The sequence below is a fragment of the Mytilus trossulus genome, chromosome 1, assembly GCF_036588685.1.
Source record: "Mytilus trossulus isolate FHL-02 chromosome 1, PNRI_Mtr1.1.1.hap1, whole genome shotgun sequence".
NCBI lineage: Eukaryota > Metazoa > Mollusca > Bivalvia > Mytilida > Mytilidae > Mytilus > Mytilus trossulus.
In genome coordinates, this window is record NC_086373.1 from 28,527,232 (window position 1) to 28,545,062 (window position 17,831).

At 33.8% G+C, this 17,831-nt stretch overlaps 1 protein-coding gene across 1 annotated transcript; it reads right to left on the reverse strand.

Moving 5' to 3' along the window:
• Positions 1-5,761: 5,761 nt before the first annotated feature.
• Positions 5,762-17,621, reverse strand: LOC134710585 (uncharacterized). The gene is made up of 3 exons (XM_063570998.1): positions 17,580-17,621; positions 6,816-7,522; positions 5,762-6,074 (listed from the first exon to the last, which is right to left on the reverse strand). The coding sequence occupies exons 1-3, from the start codon at positions 17,619-17,621 to the stop codon at positions 5,762-5,764; spliced, it is 1,062 nt and encodes a 353-aa protein (XP_063427068.1).
• Positions 17,622-17,831: the final 210 nt, after the last annotated feature.

Sequence of the window (17,831 nt, forward strand, 5' to 3'; positions counted from 1 at the left end):
GTGACGTCACGAACGTCAAGTTTTCATATTTTTTGGCACACTAAATGCAACTATGAAAAATACAAAACACACAAATTAATACAATAATAAACAAAATATTTTTAAAACAACAGCACGCAAATTGTAAGGTAACCCAGGTGCTTCGGATAAGTAATTGAGCAGTTCTTTTTTAAAAGGCCTTTGAAACAAGACAAAAGTAGAACTGAAGGTAACCCAGTGTTATGGATCAGAAAACAGTTCATATAATGTAATAATCTTCTGTTGAAATATATGATAAAGTGTATAATACATGGCAAAATCCGTATCACATGCCGTATCACCCTCGACCAATATCATCCCTCGGGCCTAAAGGCCCTTGGGCTGATATTGATGTCTCGGGATGATACGACATATGATACGGATTTTGCCATGTATTATTCTCTATATATTATATATCATATGAATCTATCATATTATGAATAAAAGCTGTGGCCAGATATCGCCAAACCATATATGTATTTTGTTTAAATGGCAACATCTGAGATAACTATTTTGGTTCCAATAGCAGTAAACATATGTAATCAAATATAAAATAAAGTTTGAACAGAAACTGCAGTAATTTAAAGTCTCTTAAATGTCCGCATAATTCAAATGATATCTACTACAGACAATAATGTTTTGTAATTCATTGTTCATTAAGTTATTGTGACAATATTCTAGGATGTTTGTATTATGTTGTTTGAATAGTGTTTGTTTGTACATTTATACCTAGCATGCATTCATTACATATAAAGTGACAAAAATTCCTCAAATAATTTTTTCAAATTCTTATTGAGTCGGGAGCTTTGAAATTTGACAAACTATAAATGACTTTCTGTTCCAAAATAGACTCGTCATACTGAAATCCAACCAGAATTGACTGGGGAATAGAAATATGGTTACCTTAATCGCCAAAATCTGGCGTTCGTATGGCTCTGCGGGTATAAGCAAGTAAGTTGTCACTTCCGGTAAGATTCGGAACGTTGAATCTAGTACCTCATGTAGAGAAGGTGCCACACTGTCTACACGTTTAAAAATTTCTTGCAACAACTTAGAGGTGTTCATAGGTTGTTTTTTCTCAAGGCAAAATTGCTGTTTCTATCCAATATATCCGCATGTTGAAACGGTAATCCAAATTTTCCGAGACCTTTGTCCCGGACAGCCTCCATAAGAGGATAACCTATTTGCTTCGTTGTTAAATGATTTGTGTCTAGACATGTGTGTAATATCTGCCACTGAACGTAAAGCTACCAACAATCAATCAATCATAGCAATCACACTGAAATGTAATGTTAACTTGATAACAAGATAAAGGTTCTCAAACGGTAAGCTGGATCGATTTTCTAACGTTTGAACGGGAAGCTGGTTCAAATTTGTTTTTGTAAAATCCAGTTCCATCCTCAACACAGATGAAACCTCAGAAAGAAATAGGCAAACGCCTAATAGTTAACGATCTGGTGCAGAGAAAAATGCTACTTCTAAGCGTAAAAGACCAAATGTTAGTAAAAGTCATGTGCATTCTGATCCAAAAAGACCCATGGCTCCTCGTGGGAATCAAAACATTATTGCGGCGGGTAGTCATTCAACTCAAGTTATGGTAAACGCAAGCGGAGACGAAATTATTGCCTCCAACCAAAACCAAAGTGCGCAGTTGGACCCTGTGACAGTAGCCATTCCTGGACCGTCATCTCCGAGAGTTCCGATGTCGAGTACAGATTCTTAGCGACATGAATTGTACGATGTCACCACAACAACCAACAGAAGAGCAGCCAATAATGATTCTAGTATAGTTTCCCAAGTCGAGATGGTCCCAGCGATTCAGGATAGTCATGATATGTATACGCATACAGGGGACAAAAAATCACCCCCTTTTATCATAGTAGGAGGCCACAGTCGCTCATTACAGGCTCGCACTCGGCCAGTAATGAAATTTCCCTAGTTAATCACATTTCGGAAAGCATCCCTAGCATATTTAATCCGATTGGGGCTCATATTCCATTAAAGATTAAGGAGAAAATTTGCCGAGGTGAGTTTATTCATTTAGGTTTATTGCTAAAATCTGCTGCAGTTTTGGGCTCTGATTCAACTTTGGATGGCGATTTTGTTTTGAAAGGAGGTGCCCTGACTGTGGTTAATAAGAAACCAGATTCTTTGAACAATATAGAAATTTGGACTTCGGTCTTTATGATTTATATGGCAATTCTATTAGAAAAATGGCCTATGAAAGCCCAAGAGTATTTGAAATATATGCAAAGCATTCGATTAGCGTCGTCCAGGGGTACTAAAAATGCCTGGGCCGTGTACGATGATCAGTACCGACTAAAAAAAGAGCGCTTTCCATCATCTTCCCGGGGTGTCATTGATCAGGAATTGTGGGTTTTGTGCGTGGTGACAGGGGATGTCAATCAGTCATCCTCGAATTATCAATCAGCAAGGAATATGACTTAAATTAGCATGGCCTATACAAATTGATGTGTTCACATGTTTTATATCTTACTTATCGTATTCTGGTTTTACATCATCTACAATCAATACATACATGATACTTATCCGGGATTAGCCATACCTCATAAATTATTAGGTGTAACTGACATTACATGTACTTTCATAGTTTCTAAATGTTAGAGGGAGTTCGAAGGAAGAGTCCCAAATTATGAGATATTCGCGCTCCTGTTACTTTTGCACAAAATTTTAAGATCACTACCATCCGTTTGCTCCTCTCGTAAATCTTGTCTTTTCGCTTCTGCATTTTTTGCTTTATTAAGAATAGGTGAGCTCACGGCCGATACGAGTACTGCACATATATCGGAGCCCACACAATTTTCTTTAAATATCAAATAATAAATATGAATTGCATTTGAAGATTTGTAGTTCGAAAGCTGACAAGAGAGGTACTTTAACGACTTTGGTTATTCCTCAAAGGGAAGCAGATCTTTGTCCTGTTGCGTGCCTTTTGGGGATTAAGATACCCTGCTTCTGACAAACACTTGTTTTAACATTTTATTTTTCAGTTTATTTCTATACTTAAGAAATCCACTTTATTTTTGTGGCGTTAAAGACTACATTCTATCACAATGACACAATTGTTTAGAATATGCGGATCCTCCCATTACAGCAGAATGGAAGCTTTTGATTCAGATAGGAAGTGGGGACGAGACGTTAGGTTTTCTGATGCATACACTAGTTTTATTCGGATTTGAAAGATTTATAGATACGAAGATTTTCGAAGCTGTATTTTAAGGTTTAAACAGAACAGTAAGACTTTTGTCATTGTAGAACCCCGTCAAGTTTTGGTCATGGGATCATCTTTTGTATATTGGGCCGCCAGAAGCGTGAAGATTTTTATTGGTATGGCCAGCGAGGGACGAAATGGAGGAAATGAAAAAAAAAATTAAAAAAAAATTAAAAAAATTGTTTCCTTCAGTTGAAGAGAATCTTAGATGTTATCCACCTCCACAAATTTTGATCATCCATTTGGGTTCTAAGTTTTGGGTTTAATCAAAGGAAAAAAGCTTATTGATCAGATAAGGTTGGACATTATGTGATTACATGTGTTACTGCCAAATCTCTCCTTGGTGTGGAGTGAAATTTTGCCTCTTAGATACTGGCACTTGTCAGAAAATTAGGTGGCTATCAATTCGACTCGTAAACGAGTTAATGCATCTGTTCAATATATTCATGAAGAATTAAATCATGGCCTTGTAATTTGCCATCCAAATATAAAAGCTCAATATAGAGATTTATTCAGGCTTGACGGACCGTGGAGTATTTCCTAATTGATGAGTCTATAACTTATATTTCTATAGTAAACTCGTTTCGTTGGGGATGAGACTGTATAGACCTTCTCATTTGGCGGGATCTGGCAAGATGACAGGGGGGTCATGACCCTATAATTCTACGTTAGACCATATATTAAAATATTCTACTGTGGTACCACAGAGAAGTTATGTTTTTTTATAAACGGCTTTCTCTTGTTTATCAGAGCGGCCGGTTCATCACTGTTACCAGTTATGAATTTTATCCTCCGAGTACCGAGGAAGCGTTATTCGAGTTATGGCCTAACGTCAGTGTGGGGTCGTGCTCCTCGTTCACTCTAATTTTCCTTAGAGGAACTTTTGTTACTTCTGTTAGTAGAAGAACACCTACTTGCCAATATTAAAAATGCCGGCGGTTTGTATCGTCTTGCCAGACCTCGTTTACTGTTTTTTCCCCTGCGGCCGATTTGATTCCACATTAGATTTCTTGAATTATTTAGTATTAAGGAGTTGCGGAATGATAGCCTATGAGACAACTCAACTGTAAAAACAACGTTGATATAAGCATCTAAAGGTACCCGTACAACCTTCATCAATGAGCAAAACCGTTACCATATGCGGCCTGTTTTATTCCACACAATATTTCTTGAATTATTTTAATCTTTAATTAATAATGTTTATCGGTTTACTGATAATACAGGTTTAATAAAAGTTAAAATTCCGCATTTATTTCTGAGTACCCTCTTTTTATTTGCATTCTGAACTTTGACCGTGTCTGTCACGTGACGTTACCGTATTGTGACGTCACTTCTAAATTTTCTAACGTTTGAACGGGAAGCTGGTTTAATCCCACCCACCTACCCCGACATTCTCCTATTTTGGATTATTTGTTCTGCTGTTGTTTTTTTATGTTTTTCAGGATGCTGAGTGAGATTAGGAAGACCGGGAACGGATTCAGCCAGAGACAATTGATTTTTGGACTTAATAGAGTATGGCAATTATCGTAGAGGATGAACTTTTCGACTCTATATAATAACACAATATTGCAGTGGTTGTGTCCAGTTATATCGTGAAATGTTATTGCGATTAAACGTTTTTCCGAATGCTTTTAAATTGAAGATGAAACATTCTTATATAAATAATTGATGCTGATTTGAAATAGACAGTGCTAGTTTTTACACATCTTATAAAATGCTGATATCTTGATGGTGGACGATTACTAACTAAGAAAGGAGAACACTTATTTCTTTTTAATGTTTTTTGATATTTTTATTGTTTGTTGGTATTATCTTTAATAAAACAGTTGTCGCAGTACTGGTGCAGTGGCGGGATCTGGCAAGATGACAGGGGGGTCATGACCCTATAATTCTACGTTAGACCATGTGTTAAAATATTCTACTGTGGTACCACAGGGAAGTTGTGTTTTTTATAAACGGCTTTCTCTTGTTTACCATAGCGGCCGGTTCATCACTGTTACCAGTTTTGAATTTTATCCTCCGAGTACCGAGGAAGCGTTATTCGAGTTATGGCCTAGCGTCAGTGTGGGGTCGCGCTCCTCGTTCACTCTAATTTTCCTTAGAGGAACTTTTGTTACTTCTGTTACCAGAAGAACACCTATACATGCCAACATTAAAAATGCCGGCGGTTTGTATCATCTTGCCAGACCTCGTTTGCTGTTTTTTTTTCCCTGCGGCCGATTTGATTCCACATTAGATTTCTTGAATTATTTAGTATTAAGGAGTTGCGGAATGATTGCCTATGAGACAACTCAACTGTAAAAACAACGTTGGTATAAGCATCTAAAGGTACCCGTACAACCTTCATCAATGAGCAAAACCGTTACCATATTCGGCCTGTTTTATTCCACACAATATTTCTTGAATTATTTTAATCTTTAATTAACATCAATTAATATACATTTTATTAGTATTTTGGTATTAGAACAACTTGAGCAGTTGAGATTCAGTCCACACAAAAGCAAAATGGACTCACAAGATTTTCGCTATCATTATTTCAACATGGTCCAAAAAATTGCATGCAATTTGCAAATTCTCTTCTTGATCATTGTTTAAACATCTAACCATCGATATATTGACTTCATCTCCTCCGAACTTTGTTAGGAAGTCGCCATTTTCGGATAAAATATGAACGACATTACCATAGTAGTCTGTAGTTATAATTACTAACCCAGTAGAGGTTGTCACTATGTCACAAGGATTAAATTTGTCCATGTCATGCGCTTTATATGTCCATTTTACATGACCTCCTTCATTTAATGCAACGACCCTGCCTTCGTAGAATCTATTATCTATAACACAAATGTCATCATTTTTGTTGGTTGTAATTTTATCAGGGAAAGAAAATATTTTTTTCATTATTTATGTCTAGTTCAATGTCTTAATCTGTAATTTTTCTTCATTCAGAACTAAGAGACCACTTTGTTCGCCATTATGAAAACTTGAGAACCCAACCCAAATGTTTCCATTGTCACAGGTATGAATGCCTCGAACTTGTTTTGGCTCGAGGGACGAAAAGGTTTCTATTTCACTGTTTTTGGTAATACACTTTATCTCCGAGCTTTGAGCCATTGAAAAGAGTATAATGCCATCTTTTGTAATTGTCAAGTCAAAAACATCATCCGAAATTTCTTTTTCATTTGAAATGATACATTTGGACCACGAATCACTGAAAGAGACATTTCCTAGAAAATATACACCTAGCTTGTTCTTCTTAAATACTATCGTCGCGTAATTTCCATGTTTGCCTTTAATTCCAGAAACATTAATATCTTCAATTTGATATTTACTTTTGATAAAAAGTTCTGGTATTTTAATCAAAGATCCAAAATCGATGCAATGAGAAGAAGGAGTCTTGAAAATAAACTTTTGTTTTGGTCCTTTTACAGTATTTTCTAGTGCTATCTTTTTGTCTATTTGCCCAATAGATGTTAGAATAGAAGTTGCTTCGTGCGATTTGAAAGTATCCTGGATCTTGTTCTTTTGATGTTTCAGGTTTACTTCATACACACGTACTTTTTGCTACTTCAGATATATAACTGTATTTTCAGTTTTTCGAAACTCCTCTAGATCTTTCAAAAGACGTTTTGCATCATTTGTTGCTTGTACTTTTATTTCACTTTCTCTCTGCTCTATTTTAAATCTGACGTCATCATAGTTTCTTGATATTTCTTCCTCTTCCTTAATTATCATTGTCATCATTCCAGGAAGTGTTTGCAAATCGTTATCAATCTCTCTTTGTATATTTTTCAATCTTAGTTGTTGATCTTTGTAAATGAGTTCAAGTTCAATAAGGTTGTGATCACGATGTTCAAGAAAACATGAAGGGCAGATTGGCTTTTTACACTCTTTGCAAAAGTGATAACATGTTTTATTTGGATGCTCTAAACATACAATTTTGTGAAGATCCATCTCCCTAGTCCATTCCGCTACCGTTAAGGTAGGACTAGACTCAGTTCTTAGTGCTTGTATATCGATAATACGATGTTGATTTGAATCTTTGATTCTTGAATGTCTTCCAGTCTTGCAATTTTCACAAAGATTAAGGTCACAGTTTAAACATTTCCATCGTACACCTCCTCTAACGTCCCGATTTATATCACAAAATTGACAGTCAACAATGCAAGTTGTTGAGCCATTTCCCCTTTTAAACAAAATTTCAAAATCTAAGTGTGGTATATTTCCCTTCGTTAATAATAAGATTATCGCTACCACATTTCTTGTTTCCATGCACTGAAGAATAGTCATAAATATTATCAGTAACTGTTATTATACAATAAGGCCATGTCTGATTTTCTATTTGTTTAGAGATGAGTTTAATTTTTTAAGTAAAAGTCAGACCAATTCAGACTGGTCGAGTAAAAATCAGTACAGTAGAGTACAAATATAGGCCATTTCAGACTTTAATGGTTTGTGGTGATATTGTTAAACCATCTATTTAATCAATATATGTATTATAAAAGCGTCATTACACAGCCGGGAAGCAATTCTCATAATGGCGTCGAAAATGCGACAAAGCTCACGCGCTTTTCCATTAAAAAAATGGCATTTTTTAGAAACGGCATTGACGTCACGAAAAATGCTGCGTAAAGGCAATTTACTTATTTCCCTTTCTAAACCAAGTATACCATTTGATGCGGAAGGGTCCAAACTTTTACTACGTTGTTATTAAAAGGCTGAAAATACAATGTTTCATTGTAAATTGGGTGATAACAGATGAAAATACGGGCCGCGGAAGTGATACTTGAAAATAAATAAATGTAAATTGAAATGACACACGTAATAGTAACGTATATTCATATAGATGAGATGATAACTATTGATATTTTGTTGAAGAAAAGCCCACTGACAGAAGATCTCGATAGGTAAACCGGCGGTGTGATGATTCAACAAGTCGAAAAATAGGACGTTCCAAGGGGAATAACTCGATCCTAAAACAACAACAATACGACGGTGATCATAAATGACTGATTGAACAAATGCTTTCCTCTTATTATTGATTTGTAGGCAGTATTACTAAAAAAATATATATTGAATTTATTATGAACTTCATCTTCGAAAAAAATCCAGATGAAATAATTAAATTTACTTCTCAAGATTATATCTGGCATACAGAATATTCTGCAAAGTGTTTATTTTTTCAATAGAAAATAATCAATTACTTTTAACTGAATCATGAGCAGAACTCTTGTTTATTACCACTTCATTGGTAATTCAAAACCCTTTTTCAACCATTTAACGGGGGAAATGCATTTGAAAAAAACTTGGACACACATTTAAAAAAAATTTCAAAGTTCAAAGTTCTTGATTTTCCAATTGAGGGCACCTGACGGGACATAATGACAACAATAAACAATACATTCTGATTCTTAACACATAAACATATAACGAAGATAAAAAAAACAATACATTTCAATAAATTCATTTGTTATTTGCAAATTTATCTAAATGAATTTTAAAAGTACTTATAGGAAGAAATTTAGCCAATGCCAAATAATATGAAGTGTAAATCTATATATATTTTTGGATGCAAACTTTAAACCAAATTATTTATCATTTATTTCTGAACCTTTCAACTGAAATTAGTAATTTTAGATCACTAAGTCTCTTATTTTATAGTTTTAAAACAATAATATAAAGTATGTTCCCTATTGGAATTTTAAAAACAAAAGTTTAAAACAAGACGAATAATTTAAAAAAAAAAAAAAAAACAACTTTTAGTTCCTTAATGAACAAAAAACTACCACATGTATTCACATGTTTTAAAATTGAGAATGGAAATGCAATGGGGAGTGTGTCAAAGAGACAACAACCCGACCAAAGAGCAGATAACAGCCGAAGGCCACCAATGGGTCTTCAATGCAGTGAGAAACGCCCTTCACAAATATGTATACACGTACTACTTCATTGAAAATGGACTCATACTTAACTTAAGTTTCTTAAAAGTGTAAACAAAAAATCTTATTAAACTATCATGTTTAAACCAAATAAATTCATTAAAAAGGATTTCAAGATTTTTTTTATGATTTAAATAATTTAAATAATTGTGAACAAATATGTAGTAAATCTTATTGATCTCATTTTTCAGTAAAGAAATTATTGTTCTGTTAAGCACACAGAAAATCCTACATCCCTTTAATATAACAAAGTTCTACTCCTGGCTTTTACATTACAACATAGAAACCAGCAAAACCAGATCTAGTTCTTGCTATTTTTGGTTCTTTTCTAATTGGATTGTTTAAGTTATTTTAACTGATTGCATGATTGTGTCTTTTTTTTAAATTATACTTTTCAATCTTTTTCAAAAGAAGTAAACTTTGCAATTGCATTACATTTTTGAAAAGAAAGTATTTAATATCATATGAATATAACAAACTGTAAAGCAACATAAAATAAAAAAAAAAAAAGATAAAAGAAATATTAGAATCACCATTATTAAATCAGCATAACATAACATAACCAACCTCTAAAAGAGGAAAACTTAAAAATGCTTAGCAATTTGAAATTTTATAATTATAAGTTATATAATTGACCCTGAACTGTTATGTGACCTGTCTTATGCAACTATAAAACAAAAGATAATGTGGTAAACTAAAATGTAAAAATATAAATAAAGGAAATGAAACCATAATAACAATCAAATTAAATAAATGAAATTATAAATGAGTAATAATAAAAATAAAACAACAGAAGTGAATTAATTAGTAAAATAAAATGCTTTGTTAAGCGCAGCTGGATATAATGGCAGATGTCCAACCTGAAAAGTTAGGGTCAAAATGTACATAATATCACACGTAAAATTGGTTATATGACATGTATGATTTGAATTTATATAAACAAAAATTACACTATGCTGTTGTTATTTGAAACCCTCCCCCAAAACATTTTTTTAAAATTTTTATCTGTTGGGCAATACACTATGGTGTTGAATATTACAATGTACCCCCCCCCCCCCCCCAAAAAAAAAATCAAAATAATACATTTAATACTTATTTAACACCCCGCCAAAAACAAATTAATTCTTATCCCCCCCTTTATTTTCACCTTCTCTTCTCTTATTTAAAAAAAAAATCTTTCCCTCAAAGTATGGGCAGAATCTCACTTCTATTTCTATTGGAGTTTGCAACCATAATTTCAGGGTTTGAAGTTAGTAGGGGCCACCCACCAATGCCCCCTAAAATTTGGTGTGGGTTACTTAACTTTCTTCTTTTCTTGTATTTGACTATATATGGGAGCTACAAAATTTAAGCTGTTGGATCCATGACAAAATTTTAACTTCAATTTTAACTTCAATCCAGGGTATGAAATAAGCAGGGGCCCACAGGCCAATGGCCCCTAAAATTTTGTGTTGGCTACTGAAATTTCCTTTGTAAAGGACTATATATCTGGGCTACAAAATTTAAGATGTGGGCTACAATTGTGAAAGTCTTAAGTCCTATCCCTGTAATCCCTGCAATTAACCATTTATAATAAATAAAAGTCAGAGAATATAAAATGACATACATAGTCATGGCTATTAATATTAATATTAATTAATACTAACTGCTAAGAATAAATTAACGTCTAATGACCTCAAGACAATCATAATTTTTTATAATACATAATGTACAAGTAGCGTAAGGGAGGAAATCAACCATACACATCACTTTGCTTTAAATGGGATTGGATTTCCTCACTTACACTGTTTTTAAATTGTATTAATTGTCCTTTAACTAGAAAAAAACAAACTTTTCCCCCTTATTCCTAAATGGTTTGACCCATAACCTCCAAAAGTCAATCTTAACCATCCCTTTGAAGTATGGAAATGTGTGGTATAATTCCAGAGACATTCATACACTTACACTTTATTGTCTAGAAACTAAAAGAAATGCTTATTTGGGCCCCATGTTGTTCCCTTATTCCTAATCTGTTATCAGCCTAACCCCCAAAAATAATCCCAACCTTCCTTTTGTGGTTATAAACTTTGTCTTAAAATTTCATAGATTACTACAATTATTATCTGGAAACAATCTGTCTTCAAACGAAGGCAAGTGATACAAATATACGACCGCAAAAATTTGTCAGTTCTCAACAAAATATAACAGCTTGCTTCTAAATCACATGGTTACAAAAAAATACACAGATGGCATGATTTGTCTTGTCCAGTAGCAGCTTAGCCCTGCTTGGCCTGTTCAAGAAAACATACAAAATCATACTCAATTTCCCAATTTTTAGGACTTGAAAACAGGAAGGTGCAATTACAGGAATAGAACGAAAAACGTATATATATAGATTAAAACTGACGTGGAAAGGTAACATATGGCCACCGAAAGCTCTTTTTTTGAGAGCCCAGGTGGTCGTGTGGTCTAGCGGGACGGCTGCAGTGCAGGCGATTTGGTGTCACGATATCACAGTAGCATGGGTTCGAATCCCGGCGAGGGAAGAACCAAAAATTTGCGAAAGCAAATTTACAGATCTAACATTGTTGGGTTGATGTTTAGACGAGTTGTATATACATTATGTACACAGCCATGTATCACCATCATTGATGGCGATCCGATGGATACATCTGTTGTAGGGTTGTCACTGACTCAGACGTACTTATGAATATAATTATTTTCTGTGACTGTATCTTACATTAATTTGTAGGATCCTTTACTATAGATAATTTAGCTGATCTGTAACAATAACATCTTCATGCCTTATATATCATGTACTGTAGTACGCCGCTAGATTAAAACTGACGTGGAAAGGTAACATATGGCCACCGAAAGCTCTTTTTTTGAGAGCCCAGGTGGTCGTGTGGTCTAGCGGGACGGCTGCAGTGCAGGCGATTTGGTGTCACGATATCACAGTAGCATGGGTTCAAATCCCGGCGAGGGAAGAACCAAAAATTTGCGAAAGCAAATTTACAGATCTAACATTGTTGGGTTGATGTTTAGACGAGTTGTATATATATATATATATATATATATTATCTTAAATTTTATCCATGTGAATTGTTTGAAATCCCCCAAAAAACTTTGTGTTCAAAATAAATCTAAAACAAAATGTAAGAGTTGTCTTCCTTAGTGCACCTTTTCACTCAATTTACAGCTCTTTATTTAAGGCAATCAGACTTATCTCCCATGTAAGTAATGTACATTTTAGTGAAATTTAGACACTCTTTTTTGGCACATTTCACACAATATTTCATAATGGTATAAACATTTCAATGGCCATATTATGAAGCTCTCAACTTCTCATTTATGTTTTAAAGAATCTGAAATTCTTAACAAAAGGCAGACAATTACAGAATATTGTACATTGTATACATTTATCATACATCTTCAATATTTATATGAACCTGAGTAAATACATACAAATAGAGGTATTTGTGAAATGGGAGAAACAGCATTATAAATTATGCATATATAGTTTTAATTATAAGTATGGACGCAGACCAGCATGGAAAGTATCTAGCATTCTGAGAGTATGGCCATCCTCTACCAGTTAAAAAATATTTTATACTCAAACCAGATTTGAACTTGATATGTAAATTGTCATGTTAAAACTATAGATACCAAATATCATAGCAGTATAATGGTAGTCTGGGAGTCCGGACGACTTAAAAGAAAAGTGCAGAAGATTAATAGTGTGATTTTTCTAGGACTTAGGATCATATAACTATGCAAAATATTATCAAATCAGAACAATATTCAAACTTGATCTGAAACTTGTAAAGGTTAAACTATATATGCGGTAAACAGATAACGTATGTGATTTTCCCGAGTCCAAGTGCCATAATTCTACAAAAACTCATTGGAACAGAACAAAATTAGATCTTGATCTGTAACTTGTCATGGTTATACTATAATAATAGATATAGCAAATATCAAACCATTATCTTTTAACCATGAGAAAAAAGTGTGGACAGCTAGATTTGCCAGACAAATTGATTGACAGAAAGACAAATGGACAGGGTGCAAACCTAAAGTCCCCTTCAACTTTGTTGAAAGGGGACTATACACATCAATTTATAATCTACATGAGCATTGTAACATCATGAACATTGAAACGTTTACATGAACTATAACATACACTGTACCAGCTTTAAATGCTGCACATCTGAACTCATAATTTAATAGACTGAAACATGTGAAAGTTAACAAGAAAAATTAATTGTCATGTCAATAAATTTCTTTAGATGTTTAGAAGAGCCCCAAAATGAGTATGATGGATGCCTATACAAATTTTATACAATTACATGTTCAATTATATCCATTTGGCTGTAAGGATGAACATATGTTGGTCAACACTAAATATAGAAAAGTCTAAAGAAGTAACCTTAATTGGAGAAAAAACTGAGTCACAGTATATCAGCAAGCCTTTAGATACAAATATACATGTGCATGTTTCATTTTTCTTGAAATTATCAAAAAGGAGAAAAACAAAAAAGTCTATAGAACGACATAAGAGTCTGAGAAATATGGGTGATAGGCATTAAGTGCCCTTCCTAGCAATTTTAATTAAACCAGATGCAGATTATAAGGATTATAAACAGAGGGAGAAGTGGGGCATATACAAATATATACTGTTATCATCAAATTAGCTTTCAAAAAAAAGGTGGTGTGGATGGGGCTGGTCCCTGTCAATCTCAACTTTTAAAATTCATACTTATTGTAGGATGTCTTGCTGTGTTGAAGACACATTGATGGCTTACCTTAATTTGGTTGTTTTATGCATTTTGGATTTGATTGGCTCGTTGTCTCAAACACATTCCCCATTTTCATTTTTTATTCTATTTGTATGCTATTTCATATATGGACATATGATCAGAATGCTGAGCATGATAACAAATATCAGTATTTTAGGTGTTGGAGGAGGGTTACATTTTTTAATAAAATATTCATGGTCTGAATGTTGCCCCCATCCATTTTTTTTCTTTTTGTCTTTAAATTTATAAATTAGTGTCTTGTTAGTTTTCAAGGAGTCAGAAATACGTTTTGCAGATGAACACGTGGACATTATTATTGGTAAACAATCTTTTTCAACTGTGAAATTCCGACTACGTCAGTGGGGCAGAAAAAGGGAAAAAATAAGTTAAAATTAGCTTGAAGGTTAACATTGTATGATTTTGTTTCCCGCTACCTACATTTATGCTTTGAGTTTGACAGGCCGCTTAAGTATTTTATATCGACTGGTAACGTCATATGACCCTACTGTAGCTCTTCTCCGTGCCTCAATGTATCAAAATATACCAGTCATATTTATTTTCACTAGGTAAACCGGCGGTGTGACGATTCGTTATGAGCAGAAAAATTGACCAGGGCAGTCGATGTGAAAAAAATGTCCGTTTCACAAAATGGAAAGAATCTCTTGAATTCATTTAAATGGCTTATGTCATCTCGCCTTTTTGATAAATGTAATTTGCTTTAATACTTTAGATGAAACGATTTCAAGATCGGTCAATAATTCCGTTTATTTTAAATGAAATTTGCGATTTTTCGATGCGTCGTTCACGGCCAATTTTCTTTTAATCGCGGAGCGACATCTGTTGACAGCTTTTCCATAAATTATCTCCATTGATTCTCTTGCCGCATATCCGGGGTTTTAACGGACAAATCAGATGTTTGCGTTCCGGCTGACATATTTTGATATTATATTTTAGTTTACAGAACTACTTGCAAACGTTACAAACGTGACTGCAAACTTGATACATCCCGAACAGCCAAAAGGACGCCCCACTTCGTTTTACTGCCGGCCGGGAGAAGACCAAGTGACCATATTTCGTTTCCCCAGTCACCCTTGGGGAACTTTAAATTAGAAACAACAGAAATCCATATATGTGATCAAACTGATCGACATGTATCCTCACAACCTACCACTTTTATACGATCTCGCGCTCAGTTTTTTCCTTGTAGTTTGGATATTAAAACAGGTTGTTTGTGTAAAAGAAAAACCTTTAAAAAAAAACCAGAAAACTACACAAAACGTAGTCCTCTAAACGTGATGACAGTCTTTTAAATTGTGCTTATTAATGTGAGTGATCATTTATCCATGCATAACCAAGTACTTATTGAAGTCAACACCTTTGCAATTAGGTAAAACAGTTACTGACAACTTAGAATTCGAACTTGCTGTCAGTTCATTAATAACGATTGTAAGTGATGTGATATGTTCTTCCATAAGAAAAAGCCTTTCTCATGTAGCACATTCGCTACATATACCGATCACTTTTACCCAAGATTGTCTCTGATGCTTACCAAACTGCCAAACTCCAGAACTAACTAGACAAAGTGGGGCCAAGGGATATGAAATATAGAGTTTAGCTCTGAACTCAATATAGGGGCTGCCATATCTGCTGCAGGACAATTGAAGTCTATGTTCAGACTTTCAGAATTACACCAAGGTGTGTCTGAAAATATCAAGGATACATTAAAAGAAGAACAATTACTTTACCCTGCCACCATTGCTCTTATGAGCTATGTCCTCGTTTTGGTATTTCTATGGAAATGATGCCCGCATAGCTTCTTAATAGATATAGGAAGATGTGGTATGGAACCAATGATACAACACACCATCCAAGTCACAATTTATAAAAGTAAACCATTATAAGTCACGGTTTGGTATTCAACACGGAGCCTAGGCTCTTAAGTTTATTTGTTAGTTAAAGACGAAAAATAACACAAAGGCGCTTCAAAACCGTATATTGTTCCTAAAGATAAAAAAAAATCGTAAATGTATTGCTATTACAAAATCAATCGTTTTTGTAGCAACATTCGCCCTATTACATTTGGAATTTGAGTGCAGATATATCATGCATATGCATATGGGAATATGGGTCACGAACATTGATCGAAACTTTGTACTCACATTGCATTTGTGTTTCCTATGCAAAGGTAAGACTATATCGGACGTGTTTGACCGAATCATGAAGGTATTTACGCTCCAGATAGCATTTGTACTCAAACACTGTGTTTGCTTTGAACAAACTCTGTCCTGCGCCGAACTTGCTCTTGTAAAAAAAGGGAAATGTGTTGTAATGCTAATACGCGTACTGAATTCGCATATGATGACTAAGATATTGATGCATGTCCCTATTTAATGAATACTTGAGCTATTGTGTGTCGCTTTTAAAAGTTATATAAGGATCATGACTGATTTTGAATTACAACATTAGAAAATTGGCATTGCATTGTATAATTTTCATCCTTCCCTTAAAAAAATGAATAAGTAAACTTTTTTACCAGAATTATCCCACTAAGAAAATGTTTATGCACCAAACTGACTTTGTTTTACACTCAAGTTTTTTTAAACCTCACATTCGCCTTGGTGACTAGTATATTTTGTGTTATAACTGATCTGTCCAGACTTTGCAAATACACAATATGTATTTAACTATAACTATATACTAATTTTCACAAAATACACATCCTTTAAGATGCAAAATTAAAAACACTGTTTCAGCGCTTGAATTTTGTTTTTTTCAAAGATAGAAAAAATATTGAAATAATTGATAAACTGGTGTTTTATGGTTTAGAAAATAATTCTGTAATATACCATAGTGAAACACTATACAACATATAAAAGTTTATGGATGTGAAAAGGTCAAGGCCACTTATTATTTTGCTATGTCATAAATGGAAAAAAAAGCAGAAGATTCCAAATCAACACCATTTTGTAATGGCAGCTCTTCATATAAGAAGTCAAATTTTTCGTTTTAACATCTGTTATAGCATATGCCTATGATTGAATCGTTTTTGTAGCATTCTATTGAATAAATATCAGAACATTTTTCCTTTTTTATGGTTGAAATATTGTTATTTTTAGGTCTGACCTTTGACCTCAATTTTACAAAATTGTGACCACTCTGGATTTTTACGACCCAACTTTTTTTTATTGTACACGTTTTCCTCTTACTATCGATATATAATTTAGGTGTGTGTTCTTCCGGACCATTGAAGTTTTAAAAAATGAACTCTGGTTGCAGTACTATACACATACCTGACAATTTTCCCTCACTGAACAAATATTAATTCTTATATCATCACAATAAGGTATTTCAAGTGGGTAAAGAATGTCGCTGGTTTCTAACCACATAATTATATCATCATGATGTGTTTTAGAATATATTGTGTTCATAACCATCATTTTCCAACAATTTGTCTCTCTCCTTTTTGATTTCTTACTATTCCTTCAGTCTTTTTTGTCTTTTTTTGCATTATCGATCTGTACCTTATTTGTGTATTCATTAGATTTTAACGTTGTCAAAAAATAACTCTATAGAATGTAATGAAGCCCATAAAATCAAACAGAAAAATCTACATACCCAAGATGACTTTTTCGTAACAGAAGGATAAATAATACCCATTTTGAAAATAATAAATAAATCATGTTTTACCTGAATAAAGTATCAAAGCAATTTAGCGGGTAGTAATTTTTTCCATTACAAAAATCTACTGTCAACACAAGAAAGATATTTGGCACATTACATTCGTAACTCGAATGTTGTGAAATAGCCTTTTTTTTGCACTAATGAGATAAAAACGTTGAATTTTTGGAATTTGAAATAAAGTGTGTT